Here is a 21,860-nt window from a genome sequence, read left to right as displayed (position 1 = left end):
GGCCTCTGCTGAAAATGGACCCACGTCCAGTCAGACACTCCTGGTCAACAAATTTAAATAAATAATAAAATAAATAAATGACAGTAGTTGTATCCATGTGTGTGTTAGTCAGTCAGTAGATAAATAAATAATATGCAATAACAGTAAAGATTCACCAGCTCCTGGCACAACACATTTTTGTAATACACAAAAGACAAAGTACAATATACTGCCACCTGGAAACGAATCCATGGCAAGTACAAAACAGCACAACAATGGTGTGCCACACAGCCATGTAGGAATGTATGCACCCTAATGTATAATGCAGCATAGTTACGTAAAACCATCAGAGATATTAGTTGCAGACTGCTGATCTCTGCATACCTGTCAGTTGCACACTACCACAAGACTGCTAATGCTTTAACATCTCATTTGATAAAAATAATTCAAGCCAAATAAGCTGTCAGGGTGCCCAGGTGCAGGAAGAGATAAAAAAGAGACCAAGAACATAAAAAAAAACAACATGCATGCTCCAAAAGCTCCCTCATGGAGGGGAATGCATTCCATTGATTATGGTTTATATCTAAGCAACTTTTGAAAGAAAAGCAACGTGCAGAAAAATTAATTATAAATAGAAATGTTTCAGTCCCAAATGTAACACTGCAGAGAAAGTTTTCAATTTTACTTTTGGCCTCACATTGTTCCATTACTGACAAAAAATTTCCATATGATGAACAGCAAAACCGATAAGACAACACGCAGCATAATCACTTTGGCCACTGTGTTTACAAGCTAGAAAGTAGCCATCAAGAAGAGCAAAATCTTACCAGCTACCCATGCTAAATTAATTTACGGCAACAAAAGGTGCAGTGAAGAGCAATATTACACACAATTCCCTGCCCAAGGAGCTCCATCTAATGCAAGGTAAGCAGTCAGCACAAATGACATTTACCTGACATTTAAGTCAGCGGCACATAAATCACTATATCAGAACAGCTGTTAGAGTGAGGGGACTAATGCAGGCTCAGACTTTTGCTTAACCTACCATCGAGTCCGCCGCGCCATTTCCAAGACAACTCTTTCCAGCCATGCAAAATATAGCCTACCGGTGGCTCAGACCAGGCTCCATTGTCTCCGTTCTCCCCAACGTGTTTGATTTCTTGAAAAGTTTGGCTCAGACCTGGTGGACCTAGCAGCAATCAAATGAGCACAGTAAAGTAATGTTCTATCTCGCGCCAGCCCTTGTGCACTTTCTTTGAGGAACAATGCTCATGCTCTATGGAACATAAATTCAGAGACCTCCAACTGAAATAAAATTGGGGAGAGTGGAGTGTATTTTCCAATAAAAACAACAATGTGTTAGTACTGGTATCCAGAAAAATAACTTATTTAAATGTACATAATATGTTTCAACAGTTAGACACAGACTCTGAAATAGTGACTGACATATAGGTTCATAGGTAGGTACTAGGCTATTGGCCCTATGGCCTATATAAGCCTAGCCAAAAAGGTACCCTGGCTTTTGCCACCCAAGTAAATTATTTTCCTGTGCCCCTGTCGAGCAGAGCCACAGAAGTGATCCCCGGGGTGAATTTCTTATATAGGTTCATAGGTAGGTACTACATGTCATCTTTCTCTTTTTTTCTCTTTTTTTATCCCTCTGTGGTTTGGGAAATGTAGTTCGGGTGTTTCAGGTGTAAGTAGGGGCAAATACATTTGCCAAAAATTAGTTAAGTGTCTATAGCTGCATGCACATTAGACAGAAATTATCACTGTTTTCATTTAAATTTTCATTATTTGGTAACATGAACAACTTAACAGGAAATAGCAGTGACCTTTTCACATGCCCAGATTGAAATATTTCTTAAAATACTAATTTAGAGTGACAAATCATACCTTCAAACAATCAGGGCAAATGTCTTTATAGTACTGTGGAATAAAGAATTGTTATACAATACCATTGTTTCTGCATTACTGCATGCAGGACTGTCCAATGGAAAAAAAAAAAGGACCGTTAGTAACAGGCAGCAGTACGGTACCCGTTTGCAGAAAACATTTTACACTAAACTACTACTTACATGTCTAGAGAAAAAAATGTAACAGCTTACGATCAATCCCAAATGACCTAAATGGCCAATACATGCTGAAAAAGTATACCACTGCAAGTTCACTTGACATTAGTCATGATATGCATTACTTAAAAGTTCAAACAGGATTACAACAATTAATGTTGGAGAAATCCTGAAACATTAGATTAAAAAAAGATCCTTAGAGAATAGAATTCATTATGTGAGTAACTGAACTAATTAACTGTTCTTTCTGTATAAAATAAAGCAGAGGGTTAAATGGGTGTGAGTTACCTCCATTACCTCCGCAGTCTTTTCCATAATATTTTTAGTGTACCTGTGTGTTAACTGTGTTTGCATACCGATAGCCCTTTTTCATTATAGCACACAGTTGCTGCTGTATGAGTCGAGCCGGGGAAGAAAGCTGGTCTGCATTAGCTGACGTCATCACGCATGCCCTACATGTGATGACATCAGGAGTATTAAAAAAAAACAAAAAAAAAAAACAAGAAATTTGGAAATTAAAGGGGCCATGAGGAAATTCGTGGCACCCCAATATTTTGCCCTCAAAACCGGTATTTACCGAAGAATTTGGTATGGTTGACAGGTATGTATTATATGCTCAAGCATTAATAGCCATTTATACTGCAAAGAACAGCACTTAAATAAAAAAATCTCTTGTACAAAATCACATTGCCATTGAATAAGGGATATGAGTGCCAAACATGAACAATCTCAGTAGTTCTTTTAATTGCTCTATGTCTCTCTTACACGTTTCTACATAACTGGTCCAAATGGCAACAGGAGCAAACTAGGGGGTACAATGACTAAAAAAATGAAGGAAGCTAAGATAGGATTTGACAGAAATATTCATTCACATATTAGTAACTGCACTGTTAAAGTCTGTAGACACTTACAGCATTTTGGTTAAATATGGCTAACATTCAGTACTTACCTCTATGTAAAATCTTTAAACTCCATAAATAGGTGAGGCCTTTAACAACCTGTTTAGGAAGTAAAACAAAAAATAACAGTAACAGTATTAATAATAATAAGAATTTTATACAACAGCTTGAAAACATAATATATGAAAAACATGTTTAATGTCACTCAACTCGCAAACAAAAAATGTAACAAATGTACAAGCTGAGGTCACTGCAACTGATGGACCACAAACTGCAGTACTTCTTCAGTTTTCACCATAACGTTTTAAAAAATTATAAGCCTAGAAATGTTAATCTTTTTAGTCTTTTCCCATCTATGTTAATTTTGCTGAAGTGCTCTGTGTAAAGCTAGAAACTGCTGAAAAATGCTGAGTTCGAGGGATCTGCAAATTACTGAACAAAACATAGGCAAACAAACTAATGGATGCACCCTACCCTTTGTAGACAGCATATCACCCGAAGTAAAGACAGACAGACATAATTTACTAACAAAAATGCTATGCATCCATACCTGTTCACTGTATAACATAGTGAAACATATGGCATTCTAAGTTGCTGTTCAGAACACCCTTCATACCAACTACTGTACTTGCAATGGGGAATACCCGGTAAGGAACACAGAAGGGTGGGACTGTATCTAGTGTCCAACCAGTGGCAAATGTACATTGACATGGTGTAAATGACTAAGCATCGTCACAGGAAAGGGCACAAAATTTGCTCCATCATGGAAATGGTAAGCAGTACAGCCAAATGAAACTGGGCTGATATGCACTGGTAAAGAGCATAACTCAAACAATGCACTGCAATTACCTAAGCGCCTAGAGGTATGCACTGACTCTCATTACAATTACATTACTGTTCACTGACTGATGGATGGATGAATTTATAGCCTACACTTTATTGGTGATGGCCCAATATCGCTGCTCTGTTCTAACCCAACAAGTACCAGTGACAGAAGATATTACAGTTCCAATTTCCCACTGTGTGTGTGTGTGTGTGTGTGTGTGTTTGCCCAACTCTTTAGATAGTTTCACACAAATGCTTTCTCTGCATCAAGATCCAACACCAACAACAGTATTTTCTTACACTCTGCTTCCCTCTCAAAGCTTTCAATTGTTCTATTAATGTTGTCAATGTTTTCCTCCCCCTTATAAAACTACAATGATCCACATCTATCAGTTTTGGCAACACCTTTGCCATTCTTTTAGCTATTACAAACACTTTATAATCCTGATTTAAAATTGAAATTGGGTTATATGAAGCTGGGTCTGATGGCTCTTTATCGTCTTTACGTATTACAGTCACCACAGCTTATTTCCAGAATGTTGGTATTTTCCCTCCTTTTAAAATACTGATAAACAAAACCGTCTAGATCTTTATCAATTTCTTCCCTCCTAGCTTACAAACTTCCACAGGAATACCATCTATACCTGGAGACTGTCCTGCAGATTCATTATATATCACCATTTTTAGCTTGTCTCCTACTACCTTAAGTATTAATTGTTGAGCCGCATCTACTGCTAACCTTGGCATACCTAAGTCTTCCATAAATATTTCCAGTTGTGTCTTTTCTTGATTTCCACATTGCTTTAACTTTATACAATTTCATAAAATTACTGAAATATCCCTAATACCTCTACATTATCTCTGCTTACTCTTTCTTGTTATAGGTTCCCTAAATTTGTCAACAACCCTTTCTACTTTCTGTTGTCCAAGTCATTATGCTAAAAGTTTTTGTGCTGTGTAGTTCTTCCCACTTATTGTTTTACTTATGTCAAGTTCTTATCAAAAATAGTTGCTTAACAACAATCTTTCAAACTTGTGTATATTATCAAGATACTCCTTTATTTTCTCTTAAGCACTCAGCAACTGTACCTCTTCTTCTGTGAGATTCTCCTTATTTTGCAATACTTTAACCTTTGTCAGCCCCTCTAAATAATTCTTATTACTTTGTAACCAGATCTCTTTTTCTTTTATTTTCTACCCTATTTTTAAACTCTTTTCATTTTATCTCATTCACTAGCTATAACTTCTGAAGAAATTTCTATCTTCCCTATAATTTAAAATGGTGTAATTAAATCAAAAGATGCTTCAACAAAGTATTAGTTTAAGGGTGTGCACACTTATGCAACCAGTATATTGTAGGCTTTTTAGTTTTTATATTTTCCCCCTATCAGATTTATTTGTTTTCAAATGATTTGTACGGGTTATAGGTCACATTAAAGGTGGGAAATGTTTTGAAATGATTTATGGTGGTCTATTTTTTTTTATATCGCAAAAATCTGACATTGTAACAGGGATGTGTACACTTTTTATATCCACTGTGCACACACACACACACACACACACACACACACACACACTTACATATACACACACACAGATAGATTAAAAGGAGGATTGTTTGCCATGGTAACAACAGACTATCAAAACATGTTATTTACATTGGTAAATGGATTATTATATTCCAAGCCTAGATATCAAAGACACAAAATAATGGATAACCTGTTTAAAAATACGACGACTAATATGACACTAAAAGATGATTTCAGTAGTGAATTAGACTTACCAGACAAGTGCATATAAAGTTACACAGACTTCAAGCAACAACTAAAACACTGAAAAGCTGTGCTAATGTACTGAAATTACAATTACTTAATTCATAATTGCATCTGTTCCTATATTGGGTCAAAATGTTCTTATGTTTACATTAACACTAAGCTGTAAGAAATTAGCCACTGTAAGCAGAATCTCATACATGGTTAGGTAAAAAATAATTTAAAGATTAGCGTAAAGATGAAATTCAAAACTGTTATGTAATGTAATAATAAAGATAATGTAAATATATTATGGCACAGATTACCATTATATCTCTATGAAAAATAATGGGTCTTGAAATGAAAGAATTGGATAATAAATTACTCAACATTCAAAATAAGATTAATACAGCTAAATTAAAAACCGAAAAGGGAGAAAAAACGTTTACAGACAAGGCAACTGCATTGAATAAATCATACCAACAAATACTAAATAATAAAACTGCAATGGTGTTAGAGAAAGCTAAGCTGTTTCATACTCTGACTCACAGTTGGATGAACGCACTAGTAAAGGGACTGAAATTGATATCAAAATTTCATTGAAGAGAGCACATCAGATGTATTACAACAAAAGAAAATGGTATCAGAAACAGAGGCTGTTCTCAATGAATTTAATACTATGAATAACTAAATAACACTTCTAATAATCTTATATTAGATCATTTATTAGTTATTATACCATGACCCCCCCCATTATTATTCCAAAACGTGCACGCTGATTGGCCAGCGTGCCCGTTGTAAATCGAGTTATACTAATGGAAAAAGGTCCGGTCTCCCGGACTTTTTTCCATTAGTATAACTCTCTTTTTAAAACACTGTCTCGCTATGTTAAATGGGTTTAACATAGCGAGACAGCTTTAAAATAAGCAACGGAAATCTCCGTTGCTTATTTTAAAGCTGTCTCGCTATGCTAAACCCATTTAACATAGCGAGACAGGTTTTAAAAAAAAGCAACGGAGAAAGCAAGATCTCCGTTGCTTTTTTTATAGCTATGTTAAATGAGTTTAACATAGCGAGACAGTTTTAAAATAAGCAACGGACATCTCCGTTGCTTATTTTAAAGCTGTCTCGCTATGTTAAACCCATTTAACATAGCGAAACACTAAAAAAAAAGCAACAGAGGTCTTGCTTTCTCCGCTTTGTCACAGCTCTGATGTACTGCGCAGGCGTGCAATACATCAGAACTGCCGCGGATGCCAGACATCTGCGGAAGGGCAGCAAACAGGCATTATACTATGCCATTATTTAAGAAAAGTAATAGTTTCTTTTCTTAAATAATGTCATATAATAGCAATAACCACTTCTGGGTGTGGGTAATGCTGTATTTACCCACGGTTGGCATGGTTTGGTCCCTCGGGCTTCGCCCTCAGGACCAAACCACGCCAACCGTGGGTAAATCCAGCATTACCCACACCCAGGTGTGGGTTATTGCTATATTAGAAGACTTACTTTCAGATAAAAGTATAGAGAACTTACTAAGGCCAATCAATTAACTTAGAAAGAATTTTAAAAACTAAGAGAAAACAAAGCCATGACACAGATGATATAAAGCCTGAAATTAGTAAAACACTACCCCAATTGTAATTAAAATTCTAAAATGCTTCTCAATGGTCAAAATAATAATCAAATTCCTTTACTGAGTAAACATTTTCTGCAGACCCATATATTTAAATGAGACAAAGATCCAGCTGAGTGCTCCTCATATAGAATAATTTCATTATTAAATGTAGACTATAAAATTTTTATATTATATGCAGAAATACTAAAAAGTCAAATGCCACTTTTGATACAAGAAAATAAACTGCATTTATTATGAATAGACAGATATAGGATACTATTTACAGAATATTAACTTTGATTATGCAGACTGCAACAAAAAATAGCACTTATAAGTCTCAATATATAAAATATCTGACTAGTTGAGCTAGCAATGTCTATTTAATGTGTTAAGAGTGATTTGGTTTTCCACATATATTTATATATATTAATAAAAGCACAATCTGATAATAAAAATAGGAGATTTTTTATTGCACATCACAGATATCAGGAAACAAACTAAACAAGGATGCCCACTTTCCCATTTACTTGCTTTAGTTTTGAGCCCTTAGTTTAATTAGACAGAACATGAAAATGAAAGGTATTATAAAACAAAATTAAATTAGCATACTGGTATTTGTAGATGACACACCAGACTGACAATAATAAATAGAAAAGAATCTATATGATATTTACAACACAAACAAACATTTTTGAAAATATATCTTATTTCACAATTAATAATAAAAATACAGGACTATAACCCATCATAAACATGATTATATGATTATGCAACAAGCTGTGATGATTTTGACTGCAACTGTCACAGTAATTAATTAAAATTTTGCTAATACAACAAGAAAATGATGATACTGTTATAGGCAATATGAATAAAATAATATCCAAAATGGAAAAAATATCTATATTTATATATGTGTGTATGTTTATTTACTTTGGAAGACAGATAATGTCTAATAATTGTTCTTCTATTCAAAATTGTATACATGGCCAAACAACTGCTTTACTCTCAGCAAAAAACTTAACAAAAAATGAACAAAATGTTTCTGTTTTCTCTGGCTACCTAACAAACCCAGGCTAGCTTTTAAAAAACATATCCTCAAATGTAAAAATGAATAAAACTATTAGACATAAATATATGTCTTGGCCTGTATACTTAAAACTATTACATACTGGTTAGACAAAACATATCATGCAAGTCTGAAAGGTTTGCACATTCATATAAGCAGTGATGATGTTGTGTCTTTCGGCTTTTCCCGGTTAGGAGTCGCCACAGCGGAACTCCGGTCTGCTAATGATTGGCATTAGATTTTTACGTGCCGAGTTGCCAGCTCTGACGCACAACCTTCAACGAAGGCACGCCCATTCACGCATGTCTCCACACAGAAGACGCTCTAGCTGAGAAATGAACAGGACAACGTCTTACTGTGAGGCGACAATGCTACCGCAGCACCACCACCGCAGTTTCTCATATAAGCAGTGATAAAAAGTAAAATTGCAACTTAAACTATACAAAAAGATACTAAAATGAGGTTATTAACTATTAATTATTTTAATTCAATACAACTATTGCAACAAATCCACACTATATTAGTAACATAGTGAGAAACTTTAAAAATTGTATATATAGATGTGCAATATTAAATAAAATGAATTGTCACAATATATATCCATTCTGTATACCAGCAGGTTATACTGAAGTAGCAAATGCAAACAAGATGATTTGGAAAGAAAGAATATTTAGGATGAGGAAACTGATTTAGTAATGCAAAATTACAAACAAATTAAAGTATAATGACAGAATACATACTAGGGGAAGAGGATGGCTAAATGTAAGTAGTATAAGAAACCACAATACCACTAAAATCAATAGATTTAACTATGAATCAAACGCATTCTTCAAAAATATGGAGCCCCCAACTAAAATATTATGTAATAACAAATAAGAAAACAAATCAATATTATCATATATATATATATATATAAAACATTAACTGAATATAAAAAAAGTTGAACAAGAACCAGTTTATTCTGCAACAATGACTATGGGCATACAGGCCAAGACAAAAATGTAACTTTAAAAATTGTTACAACTGTAAGTTCACCCTTCTAGAAAATATCTGCCTGGAAAAGTATTAATCATCCTTTCTATATATAAAAGAACTATACATTGTATTTCTGAATACCAAGTTTGAATTTCCAGCATTTTTTCCCTTTTTTCTGTATTTTCATTTTCAGGAAAAAGAAATACTGCTTTTGACACTGATGTTGCAAAGCAAAATATATTTATGATTTTATATAATAGGCACTAATCTCATGTGAAAAAAGTACATATGTATAGGTTTCTTGTGATATGAACTTAAAGGCATTTCCAGTAGGGAGGCTAACAACTTGAAAGTCAAAAATGGACTACATCTTCAAAGTGTTTTTAAAAATATAGCCACTAGCTTCAGCTTTTTTTGTACACATACAGTCCCAGTGGAATGTGTCTTATTTGACAGGGTACACCAATTATGACTACGAAGTTCTCACATAAATATAATGGTCATAAAGTTCTCAGACCGATACTGCGCCATGCCCAAATATATATATATCCATAACTATTCAGTTGTGATCCTATAGCTATCCCTTTCCTTTTGTATAAAAAACTACCATCAAGGATGACAGCCACATTACAATTCTGTACACTTCTCTTGTCTCACCGGGAAGAAAATGAAAGACATAATGGCCAAAGAAAAATGTATTTCAACTTCCTACTATTAAACACATACACAGCCTCCCAATAAACCATACCATTTTTAATCAACAATGATAAAGGGGCTACCATGTGCTTTCACATACAACATACTTCTTACCTCTACCAAAAAATTTAACCAGCTTCTTTGCACATAGCTTTAGTTTGACTGTGAGGAAACTGAAAGAACCATTGATTATTGTAATGCATTTTAAACTGTTGCTCTCAGATGTGTATAAAACTCCCTTTCCCCAAACTAGCCATAACAATAATTGTTTTGCATGAATCACAAAACTGCTCCCTACTTTTATACAAACCCTACTCATAAAGCAAGACAACCACATTTTGTGCGAATTTCTATTCAGCGAATGTGAAAAAAGTGAGATATAGTTACCACAGTAAAGGATTTTAACATTCTGCATAGGCAAGGCAGATCATGTAACAGCCCTGTACTTTCATATATAGCCGCACTCCGTACTCCCTAAAAGATAACTACTTTCTATTTGAAAAGCAAAGAATAAATTATCACAGTAAAGTTTTTTTACTTAAATCTCTCAGACACTATAAACTGCCCCATTCTTCCATTAAGCCTCAGCAGTGATCTCTTTCTTGTGATCACCTGCCATTTGCTTTCATTTATAGACTGCCCCCCAAACAGAGAGCAACTTCTGTTGATCACCTGAGACACATAACTGCTAAAAGTGGAATACAAAATGTCCAAGGTAATGCCTTTTAATTTGCTGCTATACGCACTCAACCCAAAAGGCAATCAGTGCAATAAAGTGGAAGAAAAAGACTGAACTGGGGTGTGGGCACTGTTACCAATTTCTACAAATATTCCTCATTTTCAAACAGAAAATCTGAAAAAAATGTGTCTGCAACGGAAAACTGTCCCTAAAGATGGGAGTACCTACTATTTCTGGTAGTCTTTAATCAAAAGAATAGAGATCATCAAGAAATCACTGAGATCGACTGGTAAGTGCAACCGATCTCAGGTGTTTAGATGGCATTGTAATAAGACACAGGTTTGCTACATATATCATGTTACTGTGTTTGTTATGGTAAAAAACAGCATGACCCCTAACTTCTGGGTTAGATTTCTCATTGATTTTAATGGAAAACTATGGGGTAATTATTTAGCCAGAATAGTTAATGTAATACTCATGTAATTACACACTGATGTCCTAGATAAGAGAATGAAAAAAAAAGTTTTTTGGTTTAAAAAAAAATACACTAAACAAAGCTACATCAATATCAGAATAAAGCTATCTTTACAGTGGTACCAAAATAACTCAGGACCAATCATTAAAGAGTTGATACTGCTCAAAAACCTCTCTCTCCAATTATTAATAATGTCAGGGAAAAGTGTCACCCCTCCCCCCCCGTTATATTACAGGCTATTTCTTTCATTGGCTTAGTAACAGCTGAGTCAGTGCCAAAATGGAGGTTGAAATAATTACAGAGTCCACAATACTGAGGTGAGACCCAACTTCCACCATGTTTTACTTCAATTATGAAAAATTTGTAAAGGCTTTCTAATGGACCCAGTAGAAAATTTCTCTCCTATTTACCCCCTTCACATTTTCAGTAGGAGATAGAGAATCAACCATCACTTATTTATTTTATTCATGTACTCACTAACAGGTTGAACACTTATCCAGTTTGACCTAACTCTGGTTTAGTCTGGTAGAATAGTAAATAAAATAATTTCAACAGCATGGAATGAAAGAAAACTTTCAAGGAATATAACGGATAATACAATGAAACAAAATCAGGAAGACTGGGGTGGCAACACATATAAAATTACTGGTATATCCACAAGGAGGATATTGGGTGAGGAGAGACAAAGCTAGAGAGTAGAAGATGACAGATGCTAGAGTTGGAAGAAGACTGATACGAAAAAAATATGTATGTGATTTTTGCACTAAGACAGTAAATCTTGGCTAAAATAACATCTCTCACAAGATAGCACCTTAAAATATTAGCTTTTAGAAAGTTACAATCACCTGCAATTAGAAACTTCTGTTAGGCCTACTTTTAATTGTTCTCAAAATCTAGGGAAACCATTCAGGTTTTAATGTCAGAGTATAAGGGTTCCCAGATTCTGGCTCCTTGAATTGTAAAGCTGTAACTTTTGTAATGTCTTTCTGAAAATGTGAGGGAACATTTCAATGTGTGACCAGAGATTGTAGGTTTTTTCACTGAAAAATCTCTTTGCTTTGCAAGGTATACAAATGTGTTCAAATGTTAAAACAAATATTGATTATATGGATTGTAATGAGACAGTGGTCACTAAAGGATGGCAGATGAACTAAAATAGCACTGATGTTAGGAATGTTAGTAATAAGATGTAGTATAGAATGAATTCCAAATTTTAGATTTGGACGAATTTTTTTTGCACATTTCTGACTGCTCGTCACTGGCCACCAGTTACTGCCAGGATCTCTCCTCATCCAATACTAAACTAACTCTGACCCATATCCAGAGTCACTAAGGAGATGGAGCAGCCATATTCCTGACAAGCAACATTTTCTCCAGCATTCCCATCCCAAGTTTGCCTGGTAACACCTTGTGAATAAGTTGTACAAAGACCATTAGTGCCATTCCACTGCACCCCACTTCACCAAGGGCCTACCTTTGGTGGGACTGCAGCATAAACACTACTGCTTACAAAATGTCCACCACGGTAATCAATAATAAATGTTTTGGCAGGACAAGGGCACTGCTTTAGGTGGATCTTTTGTACCTATATATGCAGACCTCTTTATGAGGTACACTGAGGAAATCCTTACTTACAAGACCATACTGTACATATCTCTGTCATTGAAATGTGTCACATATGTTTAGGTGATTGCTAGATTACTTGGAGGTTTGACATGTTTACAAATAAAGTCTAACTAGACTAATCATTACCATAATCCCACCACTTTAGCAGACTTCTTTCACCTATCAATCTCATTACTAAGACTACCTTCACAAACCCCAAAAAGCCACCTTTATAGAGACTGCTGCTACCTGTCCAACTTCAATGCAGAAATTTTCAACAACCAACTCACTTGTAAACTGGAACCACCTATACAACCTTCCTCAAAATTATGTTGTTCTTGCATTTAACAATACTTTCCTAAACATACTAAACGCTCTACCACCAACCAGGAAAATTAGGATCAAATCTAATCTTGTATCCTGGCTCTCAAAAGATACCCTTTCCACTATAAAACTTAGAGACAGTACCTGTCATTGGATAAAGTCAAAATCTTCTTCTCTCTTCCTTAAGTTCAAAGAACTAAGAAACCTTACTAAAAAATTCATTATCCGTGATAAAAAAAAATTCTGTCAAGAAGCTCAATCTACCCACACCTCAAACCCCCCCCCCCAAACATTTGGTACACCATAAGCAATATTCTCCATCCAGGTAAACCTTATATGCCCAGCCCATTCCCCAATAAAACTGCTCTTGAAACCGCCACTCTTCTAAACAATTATTTCATTGAATATATCCACAAATTAACACCTCCCCCGACAATAACCAATCACAACCCTCCAACACCTACCTCCACACAACCTTCTCCCTGAAACCTATTTCTACTACCTTCCCATGACAACCTACCCCCCTAATTTCCCAAACTTGCAGCCAATTATATAGCATATCCCATCTCAGTCCTTATCAGCCATTCTATCAAAGAATCTATAGTCCCTGAAATTTGGAAATCCTTTTATACTATTCCATTGCACAAAGGAGGAAAACTCCACTGACCCTTCCAATTTCTGCCCTATAGCCATCCTCTCCTCCCCTCTCTAAAATTCTAAAGAAATGCATTCATACACAACTTCTTAAATATCTTCTTCAGGAATACCTCCTTACCCCCCCTCTCAACACGGATTTAGGCCTCATCACAGCATGTCTACAGCCCTGCTATCCTTCAACCAGACTATAGCAGAAGCTACAGATAACAACAAACTGGTATCATGTCAATTCCTTGACCTCTCCAAAGTATTTTGACACCTTATCCCACCCTAAGTTCCTTACTAAACTAACTGAGCTTAACCTCTCCACATCCACTACCCTCCGATTCCCTAGCTATATTAACAACAGACTGCAATCTGTTAGATGGCAGTCCTCCTGCTCGTCTTTCTTACCTATCTAAACTGGTGTCCCCCAAGGATCCATTGTAGGCCAGCTTCTATTTAATATTTTTACGAACAGTCTATGCTCAGCCTGCTGCACTTAAACACTAATCCAGTACGCCAATGATTCTACATTAATTACCCTCTCCGACAACCCTAATGAATTTCACTCCCTCACACAGACTTCTTTTAGCACCACTGAACACTGGTTAACCAATGACCATCTCATTCCTAACCTAAACAAAGCCAAGCTTCATTTCCTTCCAAAATCTATGTCCAACCTTAAAACTTCCTTCAGTCTCTCTTCCCTAGACAACACCATCATTCATGCTGACTCCCATATTAAACTTCTGGGAATCACAATCGACGATCAACTGAAATTTGACCTCCGTATCCAACAATCCATCAAAAAGACCAATCAAAAACTCGGTTTACTGTATAGAAATAAAAAATTCTTATCCATCACCTCTAGGACTTTTCTTACTCAAGCCTACCTCCCCCCCTGCCTACTCTACATTTCCCCTATATTAACCCACCTACAAGCAAATTTTTTAACCAAACTTGAACAAACTTATAACCAAAATAGCTAGATTTGCCTGTAACTCCCCTTATAAAACCCATCACTGCCTTGCCCTTAAACAACTACAGTGGCTTGAATTCCCTCAACTACTCCAACTCTCACAGCTACAGATAATACACACACTTCTTTACAAACCTGAAGACTCTCCCTCTCTGTCCACCCTTCTATCCCTATACAAACCTTCTTGGTCTCTCTGTAGTGCTGACCAAATGTTACTTCACACCTAGAAGCCTAATAAAACAATATGCAGATTACTCTATAAGTGCTCCTTATCTCAATCTTGGAACAAACTCCCAAATAATCTACATTCTATTCAATCTTCAATCCATTTCAAAAGAGATTTGGAACACCACCTTGTTAACTTTCCCTCCTGCTCTTGCCATGAACCTACCTAATACAAACTCCCCCACACGCCAGTCTATAACTATTTCTCCTCTCCTTCTGTCACATAATCTTTACAATAATTAGTACTGTATTACCTTAGCTATGCCTCTGAGCAACACTATACTCAAATCTCATATTTTCTCCTCCTTAGCTACTAAGCATTCCAACCCTTCCTCTCTCTTCTTATAACTGTTTCTCTCACTCTCTTGATTCTCCTATGCATTTCTCCCCACCCCCTTTTTACCTCTTCTATTTAATAGCATTTTTTCCTCTCTACCAACTTGGTTTAATCATTAAGATGTTTTGGGGGCTTATTTTTTTTTTTTATTGCAAATCCACATTTTTCAACTTTTTTTTTGCTAACTTCCATTATGGCATGAATGTATGTAGTTATGTATTTATATTACCTAAACGTAACTTTGTTATTGTTATTGTCATTGTTATTTTTGTGTGTGGAGCTTTTCTCCTCCGGTCTCCACTGAAAATGGGCCAAAAGCCTAGTTGGACTAACCCGGTTAACAAAAGACAAATAAATAAATAAAAATAAATAACTAGGCAAACAAGCCTAAAATATAATTATATGCATTTTGTCATAAGAAGATTAGAAGACAGAACAATTACTGAGAACAGAAAGTCAATGACATGTACATGAAAAAAGGAGAGGTAGTTTAGGAATAATTTAGCCTGATACCAGAGGCATAGCCAGGAGTCAAGCAGAAACAGTTTTGATTTATCTTTGAATATATTTGCATTGCTAACATGGTTTATTTTTTATACAAATATGTTTGCCTATGTCTTCAGTGATAATTCAGTGAAGGTGATAACTCACTGAAGAGTATAGTGCCTTTTTTGTACACTTTAAGTTACACCTATAGTTTCTTGTAGCATCCCAAACTTTATTGGGTTTGACGTTTTAACTAAATGACTTACCAGTTTTTAATAGACATAAATAGAAAGGGAAAGGATTGATTAATAAAATGATTTTAACACTGTTAATCTAGGATGTCCTTCAGTAGAAGAGCCTTGATTATATTATGCCTTTTAAGTTGATTTATCAGAAAATGTTCTAGGATGCAAGGATTGTGCAGGCTGTAAGAGATGCAATATTCCATACCACATAGTTGTTAATGTTTTCACAGTTGCAAACATTATATATCACATATATTCTTTTATACAATCATCAATCCAACATTATATAAAAAGATCAATTATTGCCTTCCTCTAAACCTCACTCCTCTTCCAAACCATTACTCTACATTTCTTGTTCCCACAATTTCCATTTTTGTATGAAATTTGCTCCTACCCTTTTCCAAGGGTCCCACTTCCAGTCCTTTTATCTCTATTACAAAATTCACTACCTCAAATACATTGGTTTAGACTTGGATTTCCATTTTCTAGTAAATAATTTTTTGACAGGCATCAGAATTAAACTTAACAAGGCCTTACTATGTCTAGGCAATTCATATCCTGTATCCCAGCTCAAAAAAAACAATTTCCTTAGCAACATCCATTTATTCACCCAATATTTCTGACAGAGTACCCTGTAGGGAATTTTTAAAGTCTGTCAACTCATTACACTTCCAGAATATATGTTCCCAATTACCTCTTTCTTCCCCATCACACCAACAACATTTGTCATCTACCTGAGGAAATTTTCTTTGGAGTCTGCTTGGGGCATAAAAATACCTATGCAAACACTTAAAGCAAAAAATCCTAAATCTTCTAGACTTTGTTGCATATTTGGGAGCTATTCATATGTCCTCCCATTCTTTCCTTGTGAATTTCTTATAAATTGTCTCTTCGCAACATTTTCTGATCTCCTCGGATGGGTTCCTATCACTACTATACAATGTTTTATATGACCTACTAATTATCCCTTTTTTAACAGCAGTTTCTGTTCTAGATTCAACCAAAAAACTCTACCAGTGCAGGTATTTCACTTAGGATTCCCCTATCCCCTTTTCTTTGTCTATACTCTGATATTAATCCCTGACAGGGAAGGTAGTCTCAAGCTTGCAGTCCAAATGTCTTCTTGGTCTCTTCACAATCTGTTACTTTTCCCTCTTCTCAGTTTAGACCTTCAGATGTGTGAGTTCAAAAATGCAGCGTAGTCATAAAATCCAAGAAAATTTATTGTATTCCACTCCATCAAGCGCTTTCATCCCTCCACACTTAATACTGGAACGTCAGAACAAACATAGTATAAATACAACTTCCTTATAAACCCCTACCCAATTAATTAATATTGTCAACTCATCAACATTTAAAGATGCATGCTACTATAAAAATATTAAAATAAGATTGTCATGTTATTTTTATATACCCAAAACAATTCCTGCATCTCATGTCAATAGAATTATATATACATACATCTATTGAAAAATAAAAATGTATGTTAATTTGAATACTGAATACATTCTAAAACAGTCACTAGAGCCATTGATGAGGGCAAAGCAGTACATACAGCATACCTGGACTTGGCTAAAGCCTTCAACACAATACCCCACTCAGGCATCATAGATAAGCTAAACAGCTTAAAAGTAAACCCCTATGTCACTAGATGGGTTGCAAACTGGCTAAAGGACAGAACCCATAAAGTTAAAATCGCTGGAGCAATGTCAGACTCAAAGCCGGTCACAAGTGGTGTCCCACAGGGATCTGTCCTGGGACCCCTCTTGTTCGGCATTTATTTCTCAGATGTTAAAGCAAACATGGGAGGGCTGTGGCTGACAAAGTTCGCAGATGACTGTAAACTAGGAGCCATAGTCGATACACCAGCAGACACACACATCCTACAAAAAGGCCTCACTGAAATGGACAACTGGTGCCGTAGTCACGGCCTTAAACTAAATGCCAAAAAATGTATAGTCATCCCTTTTGGAAAAAACAAAGTACCCACAAATTATCACATAGACAGCAACCCACTGAGTACGGAAAAAGTAATCAGAGACCTGGGGACCCAAGTAGATGGCGACCTCTCATTTGACACCCACGTTGCCAAAGTGGTTAGAAAAACATTCTACCTTGCACACCTCATCATGAAGGGATTCACATCCAGATCCAAGGATGTCATTGTACCCCTATATTCCTCCCTCATCAGACCCATGATTGAGTACAATGCCCCATTTGGTATGTACCTCACCCGGCACTTGCAACAGCTGGAGAGACCACAGAAGTACCTCACCAAAAGGACCAAGGGTCTCCAACATATGTCTTATTCAGCCAGACTAAAGAAACTTCAGCTCTATTCAGTGGCATACCGCCTGCTCAGGGGTGATCTCTGCCTGACGTACAAGGCCATGTCCAATCAGGATTTGATGGACATGGTCCACCTCAAAAAATCCAAATCCATCAGGACCACGAGAGCTAAAGACTTAAACCTCGGCAAAAGTATGAATAGGACATGCTGGAGGGATAGATTCATAACCCACAGGCTTCCCATGCTCTGGAACAGGATCCCAGTTCGTATTAGGCAGAGCCCCTCACTGACTCTCTTCAAGAGAAATCTTGATGAGTGGATGGGAGATCGAAAGTTTACCCCAGGGGTCACATCTGTGTCACTGCTAGACAGGGGCACAGTAAACTAATTCTATTATATAAGGGGACCTTCACTGTGTCACTACTAGACAGAGGCACAGTATTCTAGATTTATTCTGTACATTTTTGTACCATTTCATGGGGTGGCAAAAGCCACATCACTATGGCTAGGCTTACAAATGCCCCAGGGCAGATAGCCTAGTATTATACTATGAAACTATATGATTTACAGACGTACCATTAATAAAAGTTCATACTTGTATGTCACTTCTAAAAATATAGATGTAAGCATATAAGGCTCAGTTTCAAACAGAAACAATACATTTTAAAACCATGTTATGGAAACAAAAAAATGGTAGAGAAATATACCATACCCTTAATTCTTGAATAAATATTTGATTAGCCCCTAATGCCTGTTCCAGCTAACAATTTGAGAAATCACAATTCTAATGCTCTCTTCTTTAGAATAGGGAGTATGGAAATGTTCTCATTTAAACCTGGGGGTTGGACAGCATTTAATCTTACTTGCCATTGGAATTCTTTTATTTCTAGCAGTAGCTCCCACCATCCCCCTCTAGGGTCAACAGGCAAAACCTCTGAAATGCCAAACTTAAATCCAGTACAGTTGGGGCATTTGATGGTATGTGTAAACAGTGCATTGTTAGTAGTTGCCTTACTTATTATATTAACACGTGTTTATTTCAGAGAAAGCCTTGCTCTACTGAATGTGTACAATTTCTATTATCTAACACCTAAAACAGACTGGAACATAAACTGTTTATCTACCATATTTAAGTATTTGAAGACTGTTTTTCTGTTTGTAGAACCTGTTTTTTCGAGTATACCATTGTAGGTCTACATAGTTCCACTAGTGATATTCAATGTCTTACTATATGTTTGTTAGACACCTGATGATTGTGTGACTTATACTTGTATTTTTTCTACTTATCTATCCCTCCCAGGTGTTTCTCCCACCACTGCTATCCTGTAAAGCCTGTTCCACCAGAAGGAAGCTATGCTATGGCTTAACCACACTGACTCACTTATGTAAACAGGCCCTCTACTTAATTTTACTAAGGTGTTCTCCCACCAATGCTATCCTGCAAAGCCTGTTCCACCAGAAGGAAGTTACCCTACTGCTTATCAAACAGAATGACTGATTTAAAGAGTCCCTCTACTTACATTTCCTAAGGTTAATAGCTCTATATATTTACTCTGCTGTAAAACTACATATGCTGAGCTGAGTCTACAGCACTAAATGGGTGTCCCTTATTAATAGTATAGGCCCCTTAACCTTTGTAGCATTAGGCTAACTTCTGTAGCTTACCTCAGCTGGATTTTAGTAATCATTGAATGAAAATCCCCTGCATCCATTAATTTTTGGGGTTAGAACTCTAAACTTATATCAGCTACTCTACACATTAAGTGTTCCTTCCAACAAGTTGTAAGGAAGGCAGTATAGTTTTAGATTACTCAATTTTTGGCACTAAGATCTTTGTGGTGTGGTTTGGCCTTACTACGCTCAGCTCACTATGCTCCCCTACCCTGCCCCCAATTTCCACCCGCCCCCACTACCTCTACCTTTATTCTTAGCCCAAATCACCTGACCACACCCCACAGCCAATCAACTGCAATCTTCTCAAATCCCACCACTGCTTACCTCTCAGACAATTACCACTTTCCCCCACAAACTACATGACACACACCATGCTTGTCTTACTTATATCTCTCCTATTAACCCTCACAACCCTAACCTACACTATATCCTCACACACATACATACCACTACCCCACACCACCTATCATACAACACATACCTTCACACCTACAAAAACCCACATAACCTTCCCAATAGCCCCCTCTTTATTTAATAACAACACAACATTACTTGTACACAACAAGCACTTTCCACTATCATACACTAGAAAATTATCATGTAAATGCCACATAGACATTCTACAAATAATCATACTTCATCTATGATTAAAGAAATATCTTCTCACCTCTGGAGATATTCACCCAAATCCAGGACCGGGCAACATTATACTTCCAAACAAACTACTGATCTACTTATCATTAACCTTAATTCACGCAGTATATTAAACAAACTCCCTCACTTACACACATTCATAACTCATAACTCCCCTGACATTCTAACCAAAATAGAGACCTGACAAAAACCCAGCACACAGAATGAGGGAATTCTCCCTCTGGGCTATAATATCCTAAGACTAGATAGGATAGGAAAGAAAGGAGAGGGTGTTGCAGTTATCTATAAAAATAAACTTACCTTACAACCTCTTCTAATTCCTCTACCAAAATTTAATACTGTTGAGATCATAGGCTCTATGCTACTCCTTAACAAGAAAAAGAGTATCAATATTCTTTGTGTGTACATCCCTCCAGGTAATAACTCTCCAATAATTGAGGAAATTCTTCAATGGGTAAAAGACAACCTCCCACAAGAGTCTATTCTACTAGGAGACCTAAACACTGATTGGCTAGCCTGCAATTCTACAAACCCCACTAGCTACATCAACCTGTATGGATTCTCTCAACTCATTCAAGAACCTACTAGAGTAGATAAAAAGTCCCAAAAGGAATCTATACTAGATTGGTCATTGGTAAACTACCCAGAACAAAACTACTAAACAGGCTGTCTGCCAGATGGACTTGGTGACCACCTGCCACAACTTTCCTCCTATGCAAGCGTATTTACATTCCCAAACCTACCGTCTATAGACATGTCAGAAATGATTGCAATGTTAACCCTCTAGATTTCAACTCTACGTTAAAAAGATGTAACTGGGAACCACTACATATCCTCCACTTGGACCAAGCAGTAGACTATTTTAATAGTACTCTTACTAAGATCCTTGATTTAATCCCATAAGAACAATTAGATCTAAACTTCACCATGCTCCATGGCTTAATAAGTCCACTAGAGCCCTATTAAAATCCAAAGATAATGCATGGAAAACCTGGAAGAAAGACAACACAAGTCTTTCCAAACTAAACTACCAACAACTTAGGAATCAGGCAAACAACAAACAAAGCTTGATAAACAGAACTACTATCTAAATATCCAAAACAAACATTCCAACAACCCCCAAAAGTTCTGGCAAGCAATTAACACCCTACTAAAACCTGGTAAAACCACCACACCAGCTCTCACCTCAACCTCCACAAATACAGACAGCAATATAGCCTCCAAATTCAACCATCACTTTACTAAATCCATTAAATCTCTATCTACTCAACTATCCAAAAATAACTACTCATCCATGCCAACAGCTCCTAACAACTCGTCTCCATTTACTTTCTCACCTGTCCCAACCTCTACGATACAAAAACACC

General features: G+C 36.3%; 1 protein-coding gene across 2 annotated transcripts in view; it reads right to left on the bottom strand.

The window, feature by feature from the left end:
- MAP2K5 (mitogen-activated protein kinase kinase 5) overlaps positions 1 to 21,860 on the bottom strand; it is a 3,489,187-nt gene that overhangs the window by 1,310,887 nt on the left and 2,156,440 nt on the right. For both annotated transcript variants that reach the window (XM_044077884.1, XM_044077885.1), the window contains one exon: positions 3,001 to 3,049. In XM_044077884.1, the coding sequence (XP_043933819.1) occupies positions 3,001 to 3,049 (49 nt within the window). The remainder of the gene's footprint in view (positions 1 to 3,000; positions 3,050 to 21,860) is intronic.

This window comes from Protopterus annectens, chromosome 7.part0 (assembly GCF_019279795.1).
Source record: "Protopterus annectens isolate FY-2018-M chromosome 7.part0, PAN1.0, whole genome shotgun sequence".
Classification (NCBI taxonomy): Eukaryota; Metazoa; Chordata; order Ceratodontiformes; family Protopteridae; genus Protopterus; species Protopterus annectens.
This window is presented reverse-complemented; position numbering and strand designations above follow the sequence as displayed.